The sequence below is a fragment of the Cebus imitator genome, unplaced genomic scaffold (genome assembly GCF_001604975.1).
Source record: "Cebus imitator isolate Cc_AM_T3 unplaced genomic scaffold, Cebus_imitator-1.0 Scaffold447, whole genome shotgun sequence".
Taxonomy (NCBI): Eukaryota; Metazoa; Chordata; class Mammalia; order Primates; family Cebidae; genus Cebus; species Cebus imitator.
The window spans coordinates 1,212,116-1,235,250 of record NW_016107762.1 but is presented as its reverse complement, the minus strand read 5'-3'; the positions used below and the strand labels follow the sequence as shown (position 1 = coordinate 1,235,250).

At 40.3% G+C, this 23,135-nt stretch overlaps 1 protein-coding gene across 1 annotated transcript in view; it reads left to right on the top strand.

Moving 5' to 3' along the window:
* The window catches only part of DAPP1 (dual adaptor of phosphotyrosine and 3-phosphoinositides 1), a 53,856-nt gene that overhangs the window by 17,930 nt on the left and 12,791 nt on the right, over positions 1–23,135 (top strand). Inside the window, exons 2-4 of the mRNA XM_017511365.2 lie at positions 612–734; positions 4,988–5,121; positions 18,241–18,371. Coding sequence (XP_017366854.1) covers positions 612–734; positions 4,988–5,121; positions 18,241–18,371 — 388 coding nt within the window. The remainder of the gene's footprint in view (positions 1–611; positions 735–4,987; positions 5,122–18,240; positions 18,372–23,135) is intronic.

Genomic DNA, 23,135 nt, shown 5'->3' with positions numbered 1-23,135 from the left:
TTTATTTTTTTGAGATGGAGTGTCACTCTGTTTCCATGCTGGAGTGCAGTGGCATGACCTCAGCTCACTGCAAACTCCGTCACCCCAGGTTCAAGTGATTTTCCTGCCTCAGCTTCCTGAGTAGCCAGGATTACAGGTGCCCGCCACCATGCCCAGCTAATTTTTGTGTTTTTAGTGGAGGTGGAGGTTTCACCATGTTGGCCAGGCTGGTCTCAAGTTCCCGACCTCAGGTGATCCCACCCTCCTCGGCCTCCCAAAGTGCTGGGATTACAGGCATGAGCCACCGCGCCCGGCCATGACCTCTTTGAGCTTGGTAAAGACAGTTTCCAAACAAGGTCACATTCTGAGGTACTGGGAGGTTAGCACTTCAACATAAGAACTTTCAGGACACAATTCAACCCACGTCACACTACTGTTCGTCAACTCTGTGCTCTCCTTTCGGCCCCACTCAGTGATTTCCTTGTCCTGATGTTGGGGCTGAGGGTTGGGTCTCTGGGCTAATCTTGAGGAATATTGCTAGATAATCTTTACAAGGAAAAGCCAGTGCGGTGGCGAGGGGGGTGCTTATGCCATGGTTTGGCTGAGTGAAAGCACTGTTCTCTCTTTTCTAGGTGGTATCACGGCAGCCTCACACGCCATGCAGCCGAAGCACTTCTCCTCTCAAATGGATGTGACGGCAGCTACCTTCTGAGAGACAGCAATGAGACCAGCGGGCTGTACTCTCTCTCTGTGAGGTAAGGTGCCTAAGGGCTCTGTGACTGCAGCATGGGCTCCTCTGTCAGTTACTGATTTATCATCACTCAAACTGCCGGATAGCAAAACTTCCCAGTTCCTGTTGGACCACCAGGTTAAAGGATTCCAAACTCTAAATAATGAGAGTGAAAAACATTCCTGCTCCGTTCATTAGCAGGAGAAAAAGTATTAGAGCTGGAGGAGACATGAGGCATTATTTGATACAAACCTTTCACGAGCTGATGAGGAATCTGAAACCCAAAGTGGCAATGTCTGGTACCCTAAAAATCAACAATAGAAACAGCGCGAGAATCTAAATTCCTATAACCTGGCTTAGTGCCCTTTCCACTATTCCTTGATGTCACTGTAAATTGAGAATGATTTATGACTGTACAACTTTCATAGTCACAATCTCAAGCAGGAAATATGCAACTTTAAAATTTTTCCTGTAGTGGGCTAACTATTCTTACTGAGGCTCCATTTCTCCCAAATGGTAAGAAAGTTAATCAGGTCCCCGCCGGGTTTATCCAGCCAAATGCAGTCATTGTCCAGTCTTTTAGGGTTTTTCCTCCCCACCACACACCCCCTTCTTCCTGGTTGGCACCCCAGATCAGACAGGCTGATGGAGCTTCTGGTAGTCAGGGGAGCTGGCGGGTTCTCAGTCAGGATCTGACACTCTGGCTTCCACTGACAGGTGGCAAGTTTTCTTGGGTTCTTAGGCACTCCATGGATTAGGCAGGGATGTGAGGACTCCATGAAATTTCCCTCAGGCACCCACCCATTAAACCTAAATTGTTACTGTGTTACTGTTCGGATGGCACCTTCATATACCCCGGAGAGTCACTCTTCCTTTCAGAGTGCAGTCCTTCAAGCTAATCTGGCCTCAGAGGCTCTCTCACCTCTTTCTCACTCTACACGGCCACTTTTGGTCACTAACTCAGTAGCAGCATTCACACTCTCTGGGCTCCAGGCCTTGCTTCTATATTCATTTTCTATGCTGCATAACAAATTATCTACAACTTAGGGACTTAAAGCAACGTAAGTGATTATCTCACAGTTTCTGGCTGGATTCTCTGTCCAGGGTCCTACCAGGCTGAAATAAATTGCTGGAGAAGGTTGTGGCTCTTAAAAAGTGTTTAGTGTCTTCTTCCTTCATTTTCTCCTTTCCTCTTCATTCTTTTTCACCCATTCCCTTGCTACCGTAGAACTGAGGTCCTCATTTTCCATTAAGCTGTCAATCAGGGGCCATTCTCAACTCCTAGAGGCCACCCACGGTTCTTTGCCACATGACCCCAGGGATGTTTACCACATGGGTGTTTGCTTTCTTACATGGCAACCAGAACACATCTCCCTGACTTTTTCTTCTGTGAGTAACCAGAGAAAACTCTCTGTTTTACAGGCTCATGTGATTAGTTCAGGCTGATCCAGATAATATCCATCTTTTAACATTAGCTGATTTGGGACTTTAATGACCTGCAAAATCCCTTCCCAGTAGCATCTAGTTTTTGATTGAATTGTTGAGATAAAGTGTGTGTACTCCAGGGGCTGGGATTTGGGAACATCTTAGAATGCTGCCATTCTTAAAAACCTGCACAGCTCCCATTCCTGGAACAGTGAAAATCTACAGGCCTGCTTGAAGTGGGTGTGAGAAATAGCTAGAGGTTAATGGGGCAAGTAGGGGTCACAGAGAAAAAAGAGCACATTCATTAACATTTCTCATGTCACCCTGCTATATTTTGTTTGTGAATTTTCTGAATAACATAGATGAAAAAATTATTAATCCAAGATGGAATTCTGTTTGAGTGGCAACAAGAATTGTGCTTTCTCTGCTCAACAGCAAATGTTAAAAGTTCATCTAATGGTTAAGTTGTAGATCCTTTATTGCATTGATCAGAGGTCCCCAACCTTTTTGGCACCAGGAACGAATTTCATAGAAGACAATTTTTCCATGAACTGGGGCAGCAGAGTACGGTTTTGGGATGATTCAAGTGCATTACATTTATTGTCCATTTTATTTATGTTATTATTACATTGTAATGTATAAGGAAATAATTATATATATTTCATCTACATAAAAATTAAAGAATAAATTATTGATTTTCATAACAAGCACTTGAGAATGCTTAAAAAAACCTAGTAACAGAGGTGACAAAAGCCACAGACTAATTCAGGAGAATGACTATTTTTATTCGCTTATTTGTTCACTCTTTTAATGATGACTATTTGAAAGCATTTATTTTGCACCAGCCACTTTGGTAAGTGCTGTACAATAGTGGTCCCCAACCTTTGTGGCACCAGGGACTGGTTTTGTAGAAAATGGGTGTTCAGGAGGAAACTGTCCCACCTCAGATCATCAGGCATTAGATTCTCATGAGGAGCACGCAACATAGATCCCCCACATGTGCGGTTCACAGTAGGGTTCAGGCTCCTCCCGAGGCTCTAATGCCACCACTGATCTGACAGGAGGCGAAGCTCAGGCAGTAATGCTTGCTCACCCACTGCTCACCTGCTGTGTGGCCTCGTTCCTAACAGGTAGTGGTCCGCAGCCCCAGGGAGGATGACCCCTGTTGTAGAAGATTCAAAGACCCTATTTTGGGGAATTGTAGCCTCACAGAGCCAAAAAGACCACATACAAGTAACATACTACAAAGTGGAGGTTGATAAATAACATAAAAGAAAGCAAGATAAGTGCTTAGGTCGCTCAGAAGAGAAAAAGCAGTGAACTTAAGCTGAAATTACCATGTAATACTTGACAGAGGAGGTGGTACTTGAACTGAAAGTTAGTGAGTGGCTGGGATTTCTACCAGCAGAGACAGAGACAGATTGTTTCAGGTGAAAGAAACAGTATGAAAGAAGGGGACAGAAGTGGAAATTCCTTGAAGAGCAGTAGGTCCAGTTGGACTAGGGCAGCAGTTCTAAAGGTGTGGTCCCCAGACCAGGTGTGTCACCTAAGAACATGCTAGGAATGCACAGTCTCAGGCCCCACCTTTGATCTACCAAATCTGAATCTGCAGCGGTGCAGGTGGAGGTGGCAGCAAGCTGGGTTCTCACAAGCCCTCCAGATGATTCTGATGCATGCTAATGTTGTAGCATGGGCTGCACAGAGAGGAACAGCAGGAAGTGAGGCTGGAGAGATAGAATGGGGTCAAATAAAGTGGAGAGGTAGATATATATATTAATACTCTGCCTCATTCCAAAAATAAGGTGGAAAATAACAATGTAGGAAATTTGATATTTTATTCAGTAGGCAGTGGAACATGCATGGGAGGAAAAGGGTTGGGCTCATATAACTAATCGAGCGACAGAACTGAATTCTGATTGACTCCCAAATAAGTAAGGGAGGAAAGCCCAAGACAGAGGAGAGTGTGCTAAAGGTGTCGTATGCCATTTCTAGCATTCCTATTCCCTGCCTTTCTTAAATTCATGCCCCTTAACAGTGTAATGTTCAAGGACTCTTTTGGTAATTCTAGGAATCGATAGGCAGGAAAAGTCTCTTGTCTTCCATTAGAGTGAAAAGTTGAGGCCGGTCATGGTGGTTCATGCCTATAATCCCAGCACTTTGAGAGGCTGACGCAGAAGGATCACCTGAGGTCAGGAGTTCAAGACCAGCCTGGCCAACATGGCAAAACCCAGTCTTTACTAAAAATATAAAAATTAGCTGGACAGCATGGCAGACACCTATAATCCCAGCTACTCAGGTGGCTGAGGCAGGAGAATCACTTGAATCCAGGAGGCGGAGGTTGCAGTGAGCCAAGATCACGCCACTGCACTCCAGCCTGGGCGACAGAACAAAACTCCGTCTCAAAAAAAAAAAAAAAAAAGAAAAGAGCACACTCTGCCAAGAGAAACTGGTGGTGCTCTTTAAAATTGTTAGTGGTTTCTCCACCATGGCACGTGTATACCTACGTAACGAAACTGCACCATCTGCACACATACCCCAGAACTTAAAGTATAATTTTTTTAAAAAAGAAATAATTGTCATGAAATATTTTTACTTGATTTATACTGTTTGAACTCAGCAATTCATGAATATTTGTAATATTTTAGCATTTTGTAGTCTTACATTCTGTTGTATTAAAACATAATTGGTCCCCTTAAAAAACAAAAAGAAAAAAAATTGACAATGGTTTCAATGATTGCTTAATTCTCAGCTCTTAGAAAAGGTTAATATTGATGCTAACATCTAAGACCGTATTTCCCTTCAGCATGATATTTGTTTCTTAAATAACATTAAATACTTCTTTTTCCCTTTTAGAGCCAAAGATTCTGTTAAACACTTTCACGTTGAATATACTGGATATTCATTTAAATTTGGCTTTAATGAATTCTCGTCTTTGAAGGATTTTGTCAAGCATTTTGCAAATCAGCCTTTGATTGGAAGTGAGACAGGTAAGCTGTGAGCAGACACTTGACTTATCAAATATTGTTAACAGGGCAGATTTCAATTAAAGAATGTCATTTATATTTCAGCATTAACTTGAGGAGAAAACAATGTACTTTGTATAATGTAGATATATTCTCAGAATGATGTATTACTTAATAGATTGATTAAAAGCACACAATTTCATTGAAATGGGCTATCCATTTTAGATTATATATATATATATATAATACACACAAAAAGAACAAAGGTAAAAATGACTTTCTGATTATTCATAATTTCAGGTAGAGGAAGTTTACATGTGAGTGAGACCCACAGAAGTAAATTTTGAGCATTTTTAAAACTAAAATTCCCACGTAAATGTTCACAGAGATCACTGAATATCATTGAAAATATTGACTAGGAAGTGCTCTCCTGAGTTATAAAATTATGTTTCTATTGTCTTGATTTTTTAAATAATATTTTAAGCTAGACTTAACTATGGCTGGAAGAGATTTGAATTTTCCTGTTTGAATGGTTAGAGAGTTCAACCAGAAAATTCATGTTTAAAGGCAAAAAAAGGAACAGTCTATCCTGGCACTTGAATTATCTAAGATTGAATATCTTATTTATTTATATTATTTTAATACAGTAAAAGGTCATCCCTGTATTTGTGACAACATTTTTGTCCTAAATAATAATAAATCTCAGTAAATCAAAGACTAGGAAATTCCAAGAACCTGTGGCACAAGAGGAACCCAGTGCTTAATAACACGGCCAGTTACTGTGAGTTTGTACATACGTGTTTTCTTGGTAACCTTGCCAGTGCGCTTTCTGTCACCTTCAATGTGGTGGGAAGAGATGCCATCATTGTCTTCTGCCTTTTCTGCTATTTATGTGGTGCGGATAGTCCCCGGCATGACTCATACGGTGTCTAGCATAGATGAAGTGTACAGCAGAAACTAGAAAATAGTTACTCTGCTTTATACTGACCACGCCAGGCCTAAAACAGAATAATCCAAACTACAAAATGAAGCTATAACCTTTTTTTTTCTTTCTTCTGGAACAAACTCTCCCAATCCACCCTGAAAATTCTTCCCCATTTATCCAGCAGTTGTTCTCATGAACAAATGGCAAGTGGAGGTATATTTATTTCCATTGTTACCTTGGCCTTGGCAAGCATTTCAGTTCCTCAAATCCCTTCACTTCAGTCTCTTTTCCTACTTCTAGCCAACTCTGCATTTGATTTTGTTCAGCTATTGGTCACTGACAATGGACAGGAGATTTTTTAAGCCAGAGCTCTGTTTTGTGTACCTCTAGTTTTTGTTTTTCATATCTGCCAGGTCCTGGTCCACTACAGGGCATTTCGGGTAAATAAATCAATGAATAAATGCATAACTCTGAGTAAGAACTCTTTGCAACCTTCAAAGCCACGAGAGTTGTCATTTTTCTGCTTTCTCTTTTTCCTCCAACCAAAGACAGCTCCCTTCTTTTAAACTCTTCTCCTAGACTCTATTTTCAACTTCTTTGATCATTCTCTGTGCTCCTTCCTGGGCCTTCTCCAAGTTAGGGAAAATATACATATTCTGCCTACCGGCACATTTCAAAACATTTAAGATCAAAATGACTGCAGTGCTTTCTGGTTGAACCTTTCTGGCACTGATCCAATCCCCAGGCAAGAGGATCATCTAAGGATATCCCAAAATAAAGATGTTTGATACTGCATTTGGGACAGTGATAAGCTTCCTTGTAAACACACTGCTCTGAGTAAAGAAGCCTTATGATAATGCATTAGAGGTTGTAAGGATTTGTAATCCAGACTTCTACAGTAGTTTCTCTAAAATTCAAACTTGCTATATTATTATCTTGACTATAATTACCATTTTATTTATTACAGTATAACTCAGGAACCTAATATTTTTATCCCCTCCACTGCCTCTCCTCTGTTCTATTCAGTACCCGACAAGAAATTTGCTGCCATTTGAATTCCTGCTTCCAGCCCCTGGTGCTGATGGATATGCACTTGACTTGCTGGCTTCCAGCCCTTAAGTTAGAGTCCACTAGCTTTTATCTATCTCAGCCAGATGAAGGGAAAGTTATCAAGTCCAGGAACAACAGGCAAAACCCATGACAGATGAGTGTTCAAATCTTGCCCCTGTGGAAGTACTAGGCCTCGGGAAAAAAGATAATGTACTCAAGTCATGATGACTTGTAAGCCCAGAAGGTCCTCTAGGTTACAGAGTCAACACTGCAGCCTGCAAAGAATGGTGAATGGAAACTGAGATGCCTCCTTCTAAAAATAGGTCTTTTCTTCTTGTTCATTTAAGCATGGGCTCCTAGTATTGGCTCCCAGTGATCAAGACCTCTTCAGGCTAATGATTTCGTGTTCACCGTCAGATGAAGTACAAATACTTTTTATAGTTTATATTTGATTAACATCACTGAGAAAAGCATTTGTCCACAAAATGAACAAGGCCCTCTCAGGGCACTCAAATCCAGATTACCAAAATAAGAAGGACTAGAATTGGATATTTCAGGCCGCTCCTGTCAGTCAGACCCCAACCAGGCCCAGCCTCATCCTGCAGGGCCTAGAGGATATGTTTATTAAATAGAGACTTTCTTATAATACACTTATCCACTGGCATGAGTGGCATTACCTTTGAGGGCAACAGAAATGATATCCAAATAACCAAAGCTTTACATTTTTGCCTTGCAGTTATATATAATGCCTTCAGTAGAGTGAAACCCAGAATATTTGATTCTGGGTCATAAGAAAATCTTTGCACTCGAAATAGATAAAAGGGCTGACCTAAGGAGATCACTGCTATTTTAAGATATCTTTTTTTTCTATTCTCTACTCTTTACACTTTTAGGATTTCTGTTTACTAATCTGAAAAGCAAGAATTTCCTAAGCAAGATCTAAGCCTTCTACCAACTTTAAGAGTCTGTTATGATAATTTCCCTTTCCCTTGTCATCATCTCTATTTCGTCTCTCTAATCTCCATTAAAGCTTCTGTTCACTCGAATTTCTTTTTATCGGTACCCATAAACACTCTGAAGATTCTTCCAATTCTTAAAACCTAGTAATTTCTCAAGTGCGTGATAGAGACATACAATGTCCTCTCTTGCTTTATTTTTCTCAACAACCCTTTCAACTTCTGAAAAATATAATTCACTTAGTTTTTAAAAAACACCTTCCTTTCCACACTAGTGTGTAAACTCCATGAAGAGAGGGACTTCTGTCAGCTTTGCTTCCTGCTATGACCCAGGACTTGAAAAAACAAGCATTAATAACAATGCCTGCGTTGCAGTTTGCTTGGCAACACCAAAACTAGCAAACTTCTGACCATTTTAACTTTCAAGGTTTACAAAAGCATAATTTGAATGTTTTGTGTGCACGTATGCTCAGTGATGATTAAATTCAGAGTTTGCCTTTCATGTGTGATAGTGTTGCAGGACTTTTCCTTAGTTCAGCCAAGGATTGGGCCCCTGTCCATCCCACAAGTCACAAAAATTTAGGCTCGCAGATGGTTTGAAGGGTGGGTAAAGTAGAGTTTTACTGAGTGAAAAGGAAGAAAATAGGGAAACAAGGACTTTTTCTAGGCCAGGGTCCCTGCCAGAGCGCTTCCGTCCAGCAGTCTGAATTCTACATTCCACACAGGAAGAGAAGGGGTCAGGCCCCTTGACCCTGCAAAAAGGCACGAACTTCCTAAGGCTCTGCCTCAGGGGGCAGGCTGGTTGGAGTTTTTCCAGGGACCTCCGCTCCCAGCTGGCTGTCTCAATAGTAAGATATCAAATAAAACATATTCATATCTGTGTATGAACTCTAAACTAAACTCAAATAGACTTGAAAATTTGAGAACATTTTATTAGTATAAATATATTTGGTCCCTTACTAATTTTGTCGTATCCTCTTGTAATTAGCTAAGTTTCATATATATGGTCTTGAAAATGTAGCTGGCATTTATCTTTATGCTTAAATGTCTAAACATGATTAGAACAAAAAATTACTTTTACCATTAACTTTTGTTTATGTTTCAATATTTCTTAACATGAAATTGCTATGTACAATTTATTATACTGTGTTGTGACTGTAATCACCTAACTGGCATGAGAAAATATAACACAAGTCAAGGTCTATGTTCGTGCTTGCCCCTTATAATTATTGGTTCTCAGTTTTAGAGATCCTGTCTGGTTTTTTTGTAAATGTCAAATCTCCGTTTCTCTTTTTGTTTTGATATGGGGATTCCCATTTGATGACTGCTACTGCTATTATTATTTTGTGACACCACCCAGGTGGCATTTTTAAATAATGAGGTTGAAATTCATTTTAATTTGAGAATTGGGTGATTCTTCCGCAAACAACTAGTGACAACTTAGAATTTTGCCAAACCACAACTGGGAGTCACTTCTTTAGTAGATGTTTGTCAAAAATAAAAAATTCTCTCAATTTTTTTTGAAGCCATTATTATTTATTAATATAGATTTTTAAATCCTAAACACATACTAGCAAACTACATTCAACAATCAATAAAAATGATGATGTTATGACCAAATCAGGTTTGTCACAGAAACTCAACAATAGTTTAACATTAGACAATCTATAAATACAATTAATCAAACTAGCAAATCAAATAAAGAAAAGCTCTTAGCAAATGAGAAACATAAGGTAATTTCTTAACCTGATAAAGTGGTTAACAATCTAAAGCAATTAACATTTTTAATGATGAAATGTTATGATTTTTTTTGTTTATATATATATTTTATTGCACTTTAGGTTCTGGGGTACATGTGCAGAACATGCAGGATTGTTGCATAGGTACACATATGGCAATGTGGTTTGTTGTCTCCCTCCCCCCGTCACCTATATCTGGCATTTCGCCCCATGTTATCCCTCCCCAACTTCCCTACCCCCACTGTTCCTCCCCTATCCCCCCTAACAGACCCCAGAATGTGATGCTCCCTTCCCTGTGTACATGCGTTCTCATTGTTCAACACCTGCCTGTGAGTGAGAACATGTGGTGTTTGATTTTCTGTTCTTGTGTCAGTTTGCTGAGAATGATGGTTTCCAGTTTCATCCATGTCCCTACAAAGGGCACAAACTCATTGTTTTTTATGGCTGCATAGTATTCCATGGTGTATTTGTGCCACATTTTCCTTGTCCAGTCTATCATCGATGGGCATTTGGGTTGGTTCCAGGTCTTTGCTATTGTAAACAATGCTGCAATGAACATTCGTGTGCATGTGTCCTTATAGTAGAATGCTTTATAATCCTTTGGATATATACCCAGTAATGGGATTGCTGGGTCAAATGGAATTTCTATTTCTAGGTTCTTGAGGAATCGCCACACTGTCTTCCACAATGGTTGAACTAATTTACACTCACACCAACAGTGTAAAAGTTTTCCTATTTCTTCACATCCTTTCCAGCACGTGTTGTCTCCAGATTTTTTAATGATTGCCATTCTAACTGGCGTGAGATGATATCTCAGTGTGGTTTTGATTTGCATTTCTGTAATGACCAGTGATGTCGAGCAAAAAATGCTCTCAGTTTATAGATGAGTTTTATTCGAAAAAGGAAAAAGCAGATGAGAAGGGAATTAAGCCAACATTTTTAGAGTGTTTGCTAGATTCCAGGCATTCTGCTAAGATGTTTTCACCTGCATCAACTTGTTTCATCACAACAACCAGTAATAATGCATACAATTGTCCTATTTTCAGATGAGGAAATGAAAACTTAGAGGTTTTAAGTTACTTGCCCAGTTTCCACTGCTGATAAACATCGGGGCTGAGATTGGAATCTAAGCTAATCTGGTTCTAAAGCATAGATGCTTTCCATGCACCTTGCTATCTTCTGACACTGGTTCCACAGTAACAATACGTTGTTGCCATGGTACAGCATGGCCTTAAATGGATTTGGAAGAATTCAGAGCTGAGATTGGAATCTAGGCTAATTTGGTCCAAAAGCATAGATGCTTTCCATGCACCTTGCATCCCACAGTGACACTGCAATACATTGCTGCCATGGCACAGTGTGGCCTTAAATGAATTTGGAAGACTTCCCACCGCAATAATGTAATAGAATGATTTTAGGACATGGCAGGGCTGTAACCCAAGTCTTAGTCCTGTCCCTCAGTCTTTCTTTATCTCTTCTTTAAAGTCTATAATAATGTGTTCGGTACGTGAAGTAAAACCATTGCTCTAAAGAGTGTGCATCAACTTTAACTTCTGCCTTTGTATTTATTGCTATTCCCATTTTATTTACATAAATTGCTATTTCAGAAATTATACTAGAGGAAATTTTAAAACATAAGAAGGCTGACAAGAAAGCATCTCACCAGATAGGCAGGCTCATCTTAGTCATGTCTCAACAGCAAGGATATGAAAGAGCATGTTAATTATAATAAGGTAAGGTAAAATTTAAAGTTTGAATGAGAAACTGAAAGAAAGGGAAAATGAGAGGCAAGATCAAATGACAGCAGGAGCAAAGTATTTCAAATGAATATTGTACATTTACAGGAAGCTGCACAAGCATTTGATAACTAAGCTTCTTGATGGTTTTTTCCCCTTATTTGGGCCTGTATGCTTAACTAGATTTACAGGATGTTAGAGATGAAAGGGCGCTCAGGGACTATTTCATTTCTCCTTTATAAATGAAAAAACTGAGGCCTGGTTAGAAACGGAGAAGCAAAAGCTCATATCTCCTTTCCTCAAGCTGCCTCCTAGAGAATCAATTTCTTCAAACTTTGATTTATACATGTCAACTCTTGCCTACAATAGAGCACAGTATTTCATACATGCTGTAGAGGTTTCCATGGTGACTACATCGAGGCTGAGAATAATTACGGTATAATGAGTAAACACACGAATTCTAGGTTTCAACTCCAGCTCCTGCCGTTTGCGGGCTCTGTGTGTTTCCTCACGCAAGTTACATAATCTCTCTGAGCTTCTGTTTATCATCTTATAAAATTGATTTGATGGTAATAGCTCACACTTCAATGACTTGTTGTGAAGATTGAATGAACACATAAGACATTTGGAATGATTCTTAGCAGAGCATAAGTATTCAATAATTATTACTCTTATTTAATAAAGCTTTTTTATGGTTATTAATTCCATCAAATTCTATGCAAAGGCTGTACGTTCTTTGATATATCATGAAGAGCTTAGGGACAATTGAATTTGCAGTTATCAAATGTTTGTGATGTCCTCTTCAAACTTTAATCCAGTTCCATAGTAGACCCATTTAAGTGGTAGAATCAAGTGAGCACTCCAAAAAGAGTGACTTGACTTGGATATTTGTGGACAGAGTTTTCTCCTACACTGACTAGCTGGTCTGCCTCTCCTAGTTCAGTGCACTTCATCCTATGAGACTGGAAATTAAATACTAAAGCCCCTTCACATGTAAATGAACATGGTTTAAAGACCATCTGCAGAACAGGTGGCAAAGAAGGAAGGAAACAGATCTTGAATATCCTTATTCTCTCCCACCAATCCCAATAAATCTACTTCTCCTTGGAAGGAGGGGACAAAGGAAGTCATTATACCAGTTGCAGGGCTTGTTTTCTGAACCTGAGAACAGTAATGAAACACGGATGGACATGATCTGATTTTAATTTAATTCAACAAATATATTTTGAGTGAAATGGCACTGTGAGCCACTGATCATATAGAAAGATAAATCAGATATTATTTTGCCTTTAAACACTGTACAGGGTAGCTGGGATATCTGATGAATAAGCATTGACCTCAGTGCATAAAATAAATACTCTAAACAAAAGTTTTTCTTTGGGAGTTTTGTGTCCTGTGCTATACTCTATTTCAGATACCAAACCAATGCCCAAATATGGAGACTGTTTTTACTCTCTTTCTGAATTCCTGCTGGAGTACAGCATAAAAGGTCCTTCAGTGTAATTTCATATTATTGTATACAGTTATGTTTGTAACTCTTACACATAATTGTAAGTTACCATTCAGTCGAAGTACATGGAAATGCCTGCCTTGGTCCAGCTCTGATCATCTCAAAAATGTAACTCCACTAAGCATGGCTGAAACCAGGTTTCGTATCAAAGGCAGGAAACAATGGTTACCTTTACGTAGTTCAGAAACTGAAGTGAAACTTACAGCCAAGTTTCCAAGGCCTGTGGTTACGGGTCTTCCTCCCTCTTCTTGCTTTGCTACCCCTGTCTCCTGTTGCCTTTTTCTCCCAACTGAGACCTGGAGTTCATTTGGCCTGAATCTCAGTAACCCAGAGTTCCTTTCACCCGGAGCTGAGACACTATCTTGGATCTTGGGTGCAAAGTATTAAGAGTCTGTGGCAGCCACAGTAGATAAGTTTCTTTTGATGGCAAATGACAGAAACCAACTCTAGCTAGCTAGGTTTTTTTTCTTGTTGTTGTTTTGTTTTGTTTTTTTAAGAGAATAGGATACAAGAAAAAGAGCAGATTTTTTAAAAAGGATATTAAAAATATACCTTCCCAGAATTTAAAGGCAATTGAACAACCAAGAGACAACAAGGAACCTACTTAGCAATCATGGCAACTCTGAGGCTTTCAGTCAATTAATGTGCCTGTCTTGGTCCAGCTCTGATCATCTTAGACGTATACCTCCACCCAGCCTTTCTGAAACCAGGTTTCATGTCAAAGCAAGAAGCAGTAGTCTACTTCATGCAGTTCTGAAACTGAAGTTGGTGGATCTTCTTTTTAGAGAAGTAATGAACTGGATCCCCAAGAAGTGAATGCAATTAGTGTGACCCAGGTCCCATGTTCAAAGGCGGGGCCAGGTCTGGTGGGCCAGGTCACATGGCTATGGAGAATCTATCTCTGTATACTGAGAGGTACAACTCTGCAGAAGAGGAAATCATTAAGCCTCACAGCCATGCCAATAAGTTTGTATATTGGCTCTTCCTTGGGCAAGAATAGTCAGCTAAGGAGAACTGTCTTTTAGGACGCCAGATATTTATCAATATAAGTTACCATTTTATAAGTACTTTGTCATCTTCTTCATCTCACAATCTAGTTTAGCCTCATTTGTGGTGTTACTAGTTAAAATCAATCTACAGTCAGTTCTACTCTCCTGGTTGACTCAATACCGTTTTCCTTTGTTTTACTTTTGTTGGATTAAACTTCAGAGGAGGTTTTCGAAACAGAATTTGGATTCCCCCAGTAGAGACTTGAAGAGCCATGCCTGCCTGCAGTTGTTGTCCCTTCTCGCCCCAGGCTTGGAGAGTTGTGGACCTGGAGGCTGTTTCATCCCAGGGTCTTCCCTGGCTCAAGCCTGCATTACTATAGCATTCATTCATTCATTCATTCACGTATCTGCCTTCATTGTGTCAGAAACTCTATCAGGTTGCAGGGATGCAAAAATAAATTTGGCCCATATGCGCCCTGAAGAGGCTCACGGAGGTTGGAAATGCACACGTTGGAGAGGCAGTGGCTCTCTGATACCAAAACGTGACAGCACTGCAGACTCAGGCAGCAGCCCAGCCCAGAGATCCTTAGCCTGCAGCAAAACTGGTCCCTGTGGCTATTTCTGCTCCAGGGACTGATACTGTGGTAGCAGGATAAAGCCCCCACAAAGACGTCCGCATCTCTTCCTGGATCTGTGAATATATTATGGTACGTGGCAAGAGGGTCTTAAGTTTGCAGATGGAATTAAGGCGCTGATCCGACAACTTTGGGGTAAGAAGATTATCCTAGATTGTCTAAATGAGACCACTGTAATTGCCAGGGTCCTCATAAGTAGAAGGGAGCCAGAGAGGGAGAAGCAGAAAGATGGCAGCAGGAGAAGGATCTGACTGGCTGTTACTGGCTTTGAAGACAGAGGAAAATGGTCACAAGTCAAGAAATGAGGGCATCACTCAAAGCTGGAAAATGTCAGGGAAGGAATCCTCCCTAGAGCCTCCACTAGGAAAGCAGCCTTGTCAGTTTTAGACTACTGAGACCCATTTCGGATTTCTGACTTCCAGAACTGTAAGATACAAATTTGGGTTGTTTTAAGCTGTTATGTTTGTGGCAATTTTGCTACAACAACAATAAAAAATTAGGCCAGGCATGGTGGATCACACCTATAATCCCAGCACTTTGGGAGGCCAAGGCAGGTGGATCACCTGAGGTCAGGAGTTCAAGACCAGTCTGGCCAACGTGGTGAAACCCCGTCTCTACTAAAAATACAAAAATTAGTCAGGTGTGGTGGCGGACACCTGTAATCCCAGCTACTCAGGAGGCAGAGGCAGGAGAATCACTTGAACCCAGGAGGTGGAGGTTGCAGTGAGCCAAAATCTTGACACTACACTCCAGCCTGGGTAACATACACAGAGAGAGAGTCCACCTAAAAAAAAAAAAAAAAAAAAAAAAAAAAAAAAAAACAAAAAAAAAAAAAAAAAAAAAAAAAAAAAAAAATTAACCCAGGTATTGTTATGTGATGTGTGTGCCTGGTCATATGGACTAAGTATATCTTTCTACAGTATCATTTAAAGCATTGTTTTCATATTAGGTATTAAATATATGAAATAGTATGAAAATTTAGCTTCAACTTTGAAGATAAAGCACAAGGTTTCAAAATGTATCTAATTTGGGAGTTGCTTTGAGCCCTAGGCTTCAGTTCTCCTCTCCTCTTCTGTAAGGTCTAAGTGTTTAAGAGGCACCGATTTATCTCTAGTAATCACAGGCAGTAATTACTAGACTACCATGATTTTTATTCTCAGCAGAACCTTGCAGCTAGGTCTTTTTTAAGATTTCAAAGTCCATGTCCCCAGATATGCAATCATTCAAATTTTATTTAAGGATTTCAAAATATTCTGTCAAAGAATAATAATATCTAATATTTTATAATCTTCCCACAAACACTTCTTTATTTGGTGCCTTCTGAAGGAAGCATAATTATTCTCATTAGTGAGAAAAGGAGCAGAAGCTTGCCATCGTTGTCTAAGGTCAATAAGGAATGAATGGCAGTAGTGACAACTGAACCCTGTTCTCTGCCTGTGCATCTAATGCTCTTTCCGTGGGTCCAGAGTGACTGCAAGGCACCTCACTGGGAGTGTTTCTCAGGGGTAGGAGCCAGCACCGAATTCACCACACATCTGCAATGTGAGCACTGTATTCACAGCCCCTGAACCTGCGCAGCGGCTGCGCTTGATTTAGGTACTGCTTCTTTCATTCTGACTGTAAAACTGTAGCCCGCCCCTTCTCCTCATATGACTGGATCTGTTCTTATGGGAAGATCACATTGACAAAAGAGAGCAGGGACAATGGGCAAGAATGGGACGGTTCTGATAATGGCCAAATCCATTTTTCATTGTGATCCTGATGCTGTGACGCCAATGAGAGGCAGAGGAAGGGCCAGAGGCTTTCATTCTTCTTGGAGGTCAAGATCAGACACCCTCTTCTGGCTTTTCTCAACAGCCATTTCATTTTGCAGCAGCACATTATCTGTGCCCAAGTATCAAATGCCACAGTTCGGTTTTACAGTCAGACGTTGTATATACTCGATTATCATAGGAGGGTTTTGTTTTGTGTAGATTTTTTTTTTCTTTTGAGATGGAGTCTTACTCTGTCACTCAGGCTATAGTGCAGTGATCCGATCTCAGCTCACTGCAACCTCCACCTCCCAGGTTCAAGCTATTCCCCTGCCTCAGCTTCCCGAGCAGCTGGGACTATAGGCACACACCACCATGCCCAGCTAATTTTTTTTTTTTTTTTTTGTATCTTAGTAGAGACGTAATTTCACCATTTTGCCCAGGATGGTCTCGATCTACTGACCTTGTGATCCGCCTGCCTCTGCCTCCCAAAGTGCTGGGATTACAGTCGTGAGCCACAGTGCCCAGGCTGTTTTGTGTGGGGTGCTTTTTAACGACAGAGGAAATATTTTTCTTTTTCTTTTTCTCTCTCTTACTCTAATTCAGGTTCTATACTTTCTAGAATCTTTCAAATCTTTTCAAAGACACCCTTCCTGATCACCCTTGTAAATATCACCCTCTCCTAACACCACCTTTTTTACTCTCTATCCCTTTACCATGCCCTATTCATTTTTTTCATAACACTTCTCACACAAAAAAATTTTTTTTCACTTTTTTTCTGTCTCCTCTACCTCCATAAGAGCATGTAAGCACCATTGTTTGCTGTTGTATTCCCAGTACCTAGACAAGTGCCTGGCACAGTGCAAAGCTCTGCAAATACTCGTCGAATTAATTGTTGAATTCTTTACATCTCTTCCATGTCTGCTACAATCCTAGGCCAGCTATAGAAAAGATCCTACTGAAGTTAAAAGCAAGAAACCATAGCAAGGAAGAAAAAAATAATCCCCTTAAGTTGCCTCTTTTTGTAGTTAGTTTCTAGTTTCTGATTGACTGATTGATTGAGGGAAGGATTTCAAGAGGGAAATGTCATAAACATGGACTCAGAACTGCTCTGAGTCCCTGGAACAAAATTCCCCAGCCCCCACTCTCTGCCCCCCTGGGCTGAGCCCTTTTTCTGCCTAGAGGCTTCCCCCTCCAGCTGGAAGGGGAGGCAATCACTTGTGAGCACCAGCTTGGTCAGGTCATGTTCAGTTAAGAAATGCAAAGGCTTTGTTTGGTTACTTTAGTTAATTGGGCAGTGTCAGAGAGTGGAGAGAAAGCTCACTTTTTAAAAAACCTACGAATTTGTTACAAATTTATTCTGAAATTGGTAGGAAATAAGGGCAATGGAATAGATCCTCCCCTACCCCAGTGCATTTTTTTAGTTCTCATAGCTTTCACAAAGCCTTCCTGGAAAACTTTCAGTTACTACTTAAGATCTAAATCAAATGTCACCGCCTTTACAAAAGCTGTCCTGAATCCTTTCATGGAAAGGTTCTTCAGGGCATCTGGGGATAATGGTGATGCTTTGCTCACACCCTGCCGTTGGTCTCATCACCCTGTCATTTAAACGACTGTATCTGTTACCAGCTCCGAGTACCAGGAGGCCAAGGAGCGTCTCTATCATGCGTTATATTTCAGTGTCCAGCTTAAGCGCCTGACACCTAACTGGTACTTGATAACTATTGAGAAAATGAGCAAGTGAATACATGAAAAAACAAAAGACTTTCCAATCCAGCCACAGTTATCCAGTTGCATTTGGACCTTCCTTCTGGGAACACTGTTCGATTACATACTTTTTGTCTTCATTCAGGCACTCTGATTGTTCTAAAACACCCCTACCCAAGAAAAGTGGAAGAACCCTCCATTTATGAATCTGTCCGGGTTCACACAGCGATGCAGACGGGAAGAACAGAAAATGACCTTGTGCCTACGGCACCTTCTGTAAGTGACCTTCAATGTGACCACAAGCTCTCTCACTGTCTAAAATCAATGAAGTTCAATAAAAGCTAATAACGGTTCATTTGTTCACATAAAAATTCTAGCTTGGAATATGAAACTTGGAAAGGAATGTAAGATTTGAGGCCCATGACTCAGTTCATCTGGTTCAAGGTAGATCATAAAAATTACTATGCAGCCGGACGTGATGGCTCATGCCTGTAATCCTGACACTTTGGGAGGCCAAGATAAGAGAATCGCTTCAGTGCAGGAGTTGGAGTGCAGCCTGGGCAACATAGGGAGACCCCATCTTTATAAACAACTTTTAAAAAAATTAGTTGGGCATGATGGCATGCACCTGTAGTCCCAGCTACCCAGGAGGCTAAGGTGGAAGGATCGCTTGAATCCAGAAGGTTGAGACTACAGCGAGCTGTGATTGCACCACTGCACTCCAGTCTGGGTTGCAGAGTGAGATACAGTCTCAAAATGAACAAACAAAAGCAATGCAGTAGTAATAGGATTTTAAATACTTAGAAAATGGAACTTAAATCTCTGTCCTTAGTTAACCAGACAACTTCATGGTAGAATGGGCAAGAGAAGTTTGCATTCACGTAGTTGACTAAACTGCTGTTCTTCTATAATTTTCTTATATTAAGAAAATATATTTTTTTCATATTTCAACTATCTATGGAAGACAAATGTTCTCCACCTTTACTATAAAAACTCAGGGTATTATCTTTTCTGGCTTTTTTTCCTTTACTGGCTAAAGTTTACAGACAGAAAACACTTGTGCTTCTTTGGAACGTGAACCATTGTTCAGTTTCAGCGCAACTGGAGCACTCATTGTTCGTCCAAGAGTCCATTTATGTCTGTTCTGTGAAATGTGACTCTGCAGAGATTCCTCTCCATCACCCCTTTCCTTTCGTTATTCTCAAGGCTCTTCTATTTGTTGTCTCTTCCTTGTTTGCTGTATAGTCCTGGTAAAAGAAACCTGGATTTGGGCAGATGATAAAGAAAACAATACCCAAATAAATATCAAGAACTAATTCTAGATAGTCATCATTCTACTTGAAAAATAATCACTTGAAGACATTCAGCTACAAACTATATTAAAATAAGTGTAACTTTTCTGTCTCTGTGTTACTTTTCTCTACCCTTGACCAGAGAGAGCTTTCTTAAAAAGAAGCCTTACCACATGACCTCTGCTTTACATCCTTTGTTGATGCCCTTTGTCTTCATGGCCCACCTGGACCCTGCTTGCCTCTCTGTCCTCATCTCACGCTACTCCCACACTCACGCTGTGAAACCGGTCTCCCTCAGCAATGTGCTCCTTCCCCTCACCCTACATCTGAAATGCTGCCAACACCATTATTACCTACGCATCCCTCAAGGCTGGCATCAGGGATCAGTATCTTCCAGGAAGCCTTTCTTCACACCAACTAGCTTCTTTTACAATGCTCCTCTTCTGTGCTTCAGAGCACCCTCTGTTTGCCTTTATTCTAAAATTACCATGCTGTCCGCAAATTACCTCCACATCTCTCTGCCCTCCCCACCAGCCAGAAACATCTAAGGACATGAATCCTTTCTTGCCCTTGCAGCTTTACAGCCTAGCCTGGCTCATGTCACATCTTACCTTTTCATTGCAGCACCGTATCTCCTTAGAAATAAAAATCCTGAAAACTGACTGAGAAAGTTATTTTGGCTTTGTTAGAGTTGGGGGAGAAGGCATCAGACCTCAGAACTAGAGAAATTTAGGAGGGCAAGACAATAAATTGTCCAAAGGCAGGAAAGACGAGAGAACAAATCCACATCTACCCTGCAGCCAATTCTTGTTTTCCAGTTGGCCAGTCCCTTCATAATTTCCTCTTTACCCATCCTTACCCTTAATATAGATCACCCGTCACTTCAACATTTCTTTCATTTGCACTTCTAGTTTAACTTCATACTCTCCTCTGCTACACTGCCCCTAAAAGCTCCACTCAAGGTCCATCAAACCAAATCCTACTGTGTTCTTTATCAGTAACAAAATGCAGACAATACCTAATTTGTAAGATTGGTGTGAGCAGAAGATAAATAGCTCAGAGATATTGTCACAGGCAATAATCAATGCAGTAAAATAATACCAGACAGTAATACATCATGAAAAGAAAAAGTAGGATAAAGGGAGAAAAGTATCCATATGTAGAAATAAACCTCTTTAAAGCACATTCTGGAAACCTTGTTACTTACCTTCTTTGCTCACTCCAGGTATCAGATGGATTGATCTCTTTGAAAATGGAGTTTTAAAAATAGTGCTGAGTGATTGGTTGACAATGACTTGAACTCACACTACATAATAACGAGCTTATGAAGTTGACTATATATCACTATGGACAAAAAGAAACTGTAAAGGCTTTCTAAAGGATCTGAAATATTTCTCATTATTTCTCACTGGGGTATCATTGATGGCTGGACTAGCATGGCTGGGGCAAGAATTGTGTTCTGATCGGAATGCTCTCATCTCTTGTTGAACACCAGTTCTAAGCCTTCACTTGCTGCCCCAAGTGGCTGCATGATGCTGTACCTCCACCTCCAACCTGAGAGCACTGAGGGTTTTCAGACTTCTGCATTTTCTTTTTGGGATGTAGTTCTTGCTCAAGATCTGGCAGTGGAGGAAGAGAATTAAAATAACTTCTTGTTTGAAGTGAAAGTGAAAGATGCCCTACTGCCCAGAAATGCAGAGGATTGTGTAAAACTGTTTAACATCCTTTAGTCACTGCATTTTGAAATTGCTGTTTATGTCTCATAAACAGCATAGCATTGAGTTCCCATGATAGGATTAAATTTAATTCATTCATTTATTAAACAAACTTTTTTTTTAAAAGTGCTTCCAATACATGCAGAACTGCTTTAAGCACTGGGAGTTTGGTAGTAATTTTGACAAAGGTCCTCTTCCCCTCACTAAGCTCACATTCTAGTGAAGATCATAGACAATAATCAATGCAGTAATCTAATACCAGACAGTAACACATCATGAAAAGAAAAGGTGGGATAAACCAAGAAGAGAGAAGCAGGGGAGGCCTCTGTGAGGAAGCACCATTAGATAAGAGATTTCACTGAAGGGAAGGGGTGACTCGTGTCAAGATGTGGAAAGAGTGCTGCAGGCAGAGAAAACAGTACAAAATCCTGGAGTGGGAAGTAAATTGAGGTGCTTCCAAGGCTCGAAAGAACGTCAGAATTACAGGATGACGTGAGCTAGAGGAAAAGTTGTAGAAGGTGAGATTATTGAGGTAATGAAGGTTCAGATCACATAAAGCAATGGAGCTCTCAAAAAGCAGCAACTTCCAGCTGAGCATTTAGAAATATGAGTGTTTCAGTTGGTGCAAAGCTTTTGGGGCACTACTATCATGAGTGAATGTCAAGAACCATGAAGAGTCTGACTTTACCATGCTTGCAAGCTAACAAGTTAGCCTGCTACAGTTTCATGGATACTAATGGATGACACAAGACTTCTGGGTAAGAGATGAAGAATCATTTGTAATTCACAGGAAGAGCAATAGCCAGGATATTGGTATTTGTGCTAGTTCCCTGTGCTGAGCCAAAATTCCCACAGGGCAACATTGAAAGGGCCAGGTGATATCCACAATGGGTTGCATTACAAGAGTGGGACCCTGTGCCTAGGGAACCCAAATCTTTTCTAATGATCAGTAGGCATGTCTGCCGTTTGCTCTGAAGGGAAATAGTATTTCTATATTCCAAGGCTGATGTTATACAAGCATCCTTTAAAAATCAGTCTGGGCAAAGAGCTGTTAATGTCTTGCTCATAAAACATATGGGTACACAAGAGACCCATGGAGAATTGTTTCCCAACAGTGATCAGGGTCATGGAAGCTAACTATTCTTCAAGAGTGGTAAAGAATTACCTTGCCCAAAATCTCAATTGTACCTTTTGTACCTAGCATGAAAATTCTGTACCTTTTGAGCTAATTTAAAAAACATTCTTGCAGCAAAAGGTAAAAAATTTCCGTTCTAAGTGTTGATGAGAAATGATCAGTGTTTTGAGTAACATACTTTGGTTGAGTTTAAAAAAATTTTTTTAAGGATCCTTCTAACTGCTAAGTGGCAAATAGAGTGGGAAGAAAGTTAGAGGCAAGGAGACCAGTCAGGAGGCTACCGCAGCAGCTCCGGCAAGAAATGGTGATTCTTAAACATGGGGAGGGGAGATAAGAAGTGGTGGCTAAAATGTGGAGAAAGGGTAAGAACTGGCCAACTTTAGCATGTGTTTTGAAGGTAGAAGAGCCAAGACTTACTGATGGATTGAATGTGATACGTGAAAGAAAGAGTAACAGAGTCACAGCAGAGTAGCCCTGTCATTTACGGAGAAGGCTAACTCTGCGGGAGGAGCGGATTGAGGGGATGAGAAAGAGGGGTTCTATTTTGGACATGTGAAATGTGAAATACCAATTAGTTGGCTGGGTAGAGATTGAGATTAATATAGTTCAAGTTCCTGACATAATAGGTCCTATCTAAAATGTTAGTTTCCTTAACTTCCTTTTTGTGGCATTTGACATTTTTAACAACTCCCTCCTAAAAAGTCTGTTTCCTTAGCTTCGGCAACATCTTTCTCTCTTTATTCTGTAATCTTTGACACGTTTTATAGTTACTCTTCTTAGAAACTTTTCTTGCATGTTGCCCTTTTCCAGTATTTTGTTCTTGAAGCTCTTCTCAGGTTTAACATTTTTTTGTTTATCCTTCCGGTCGTTTACTTGAAAAAAAAAAAAAATACACACA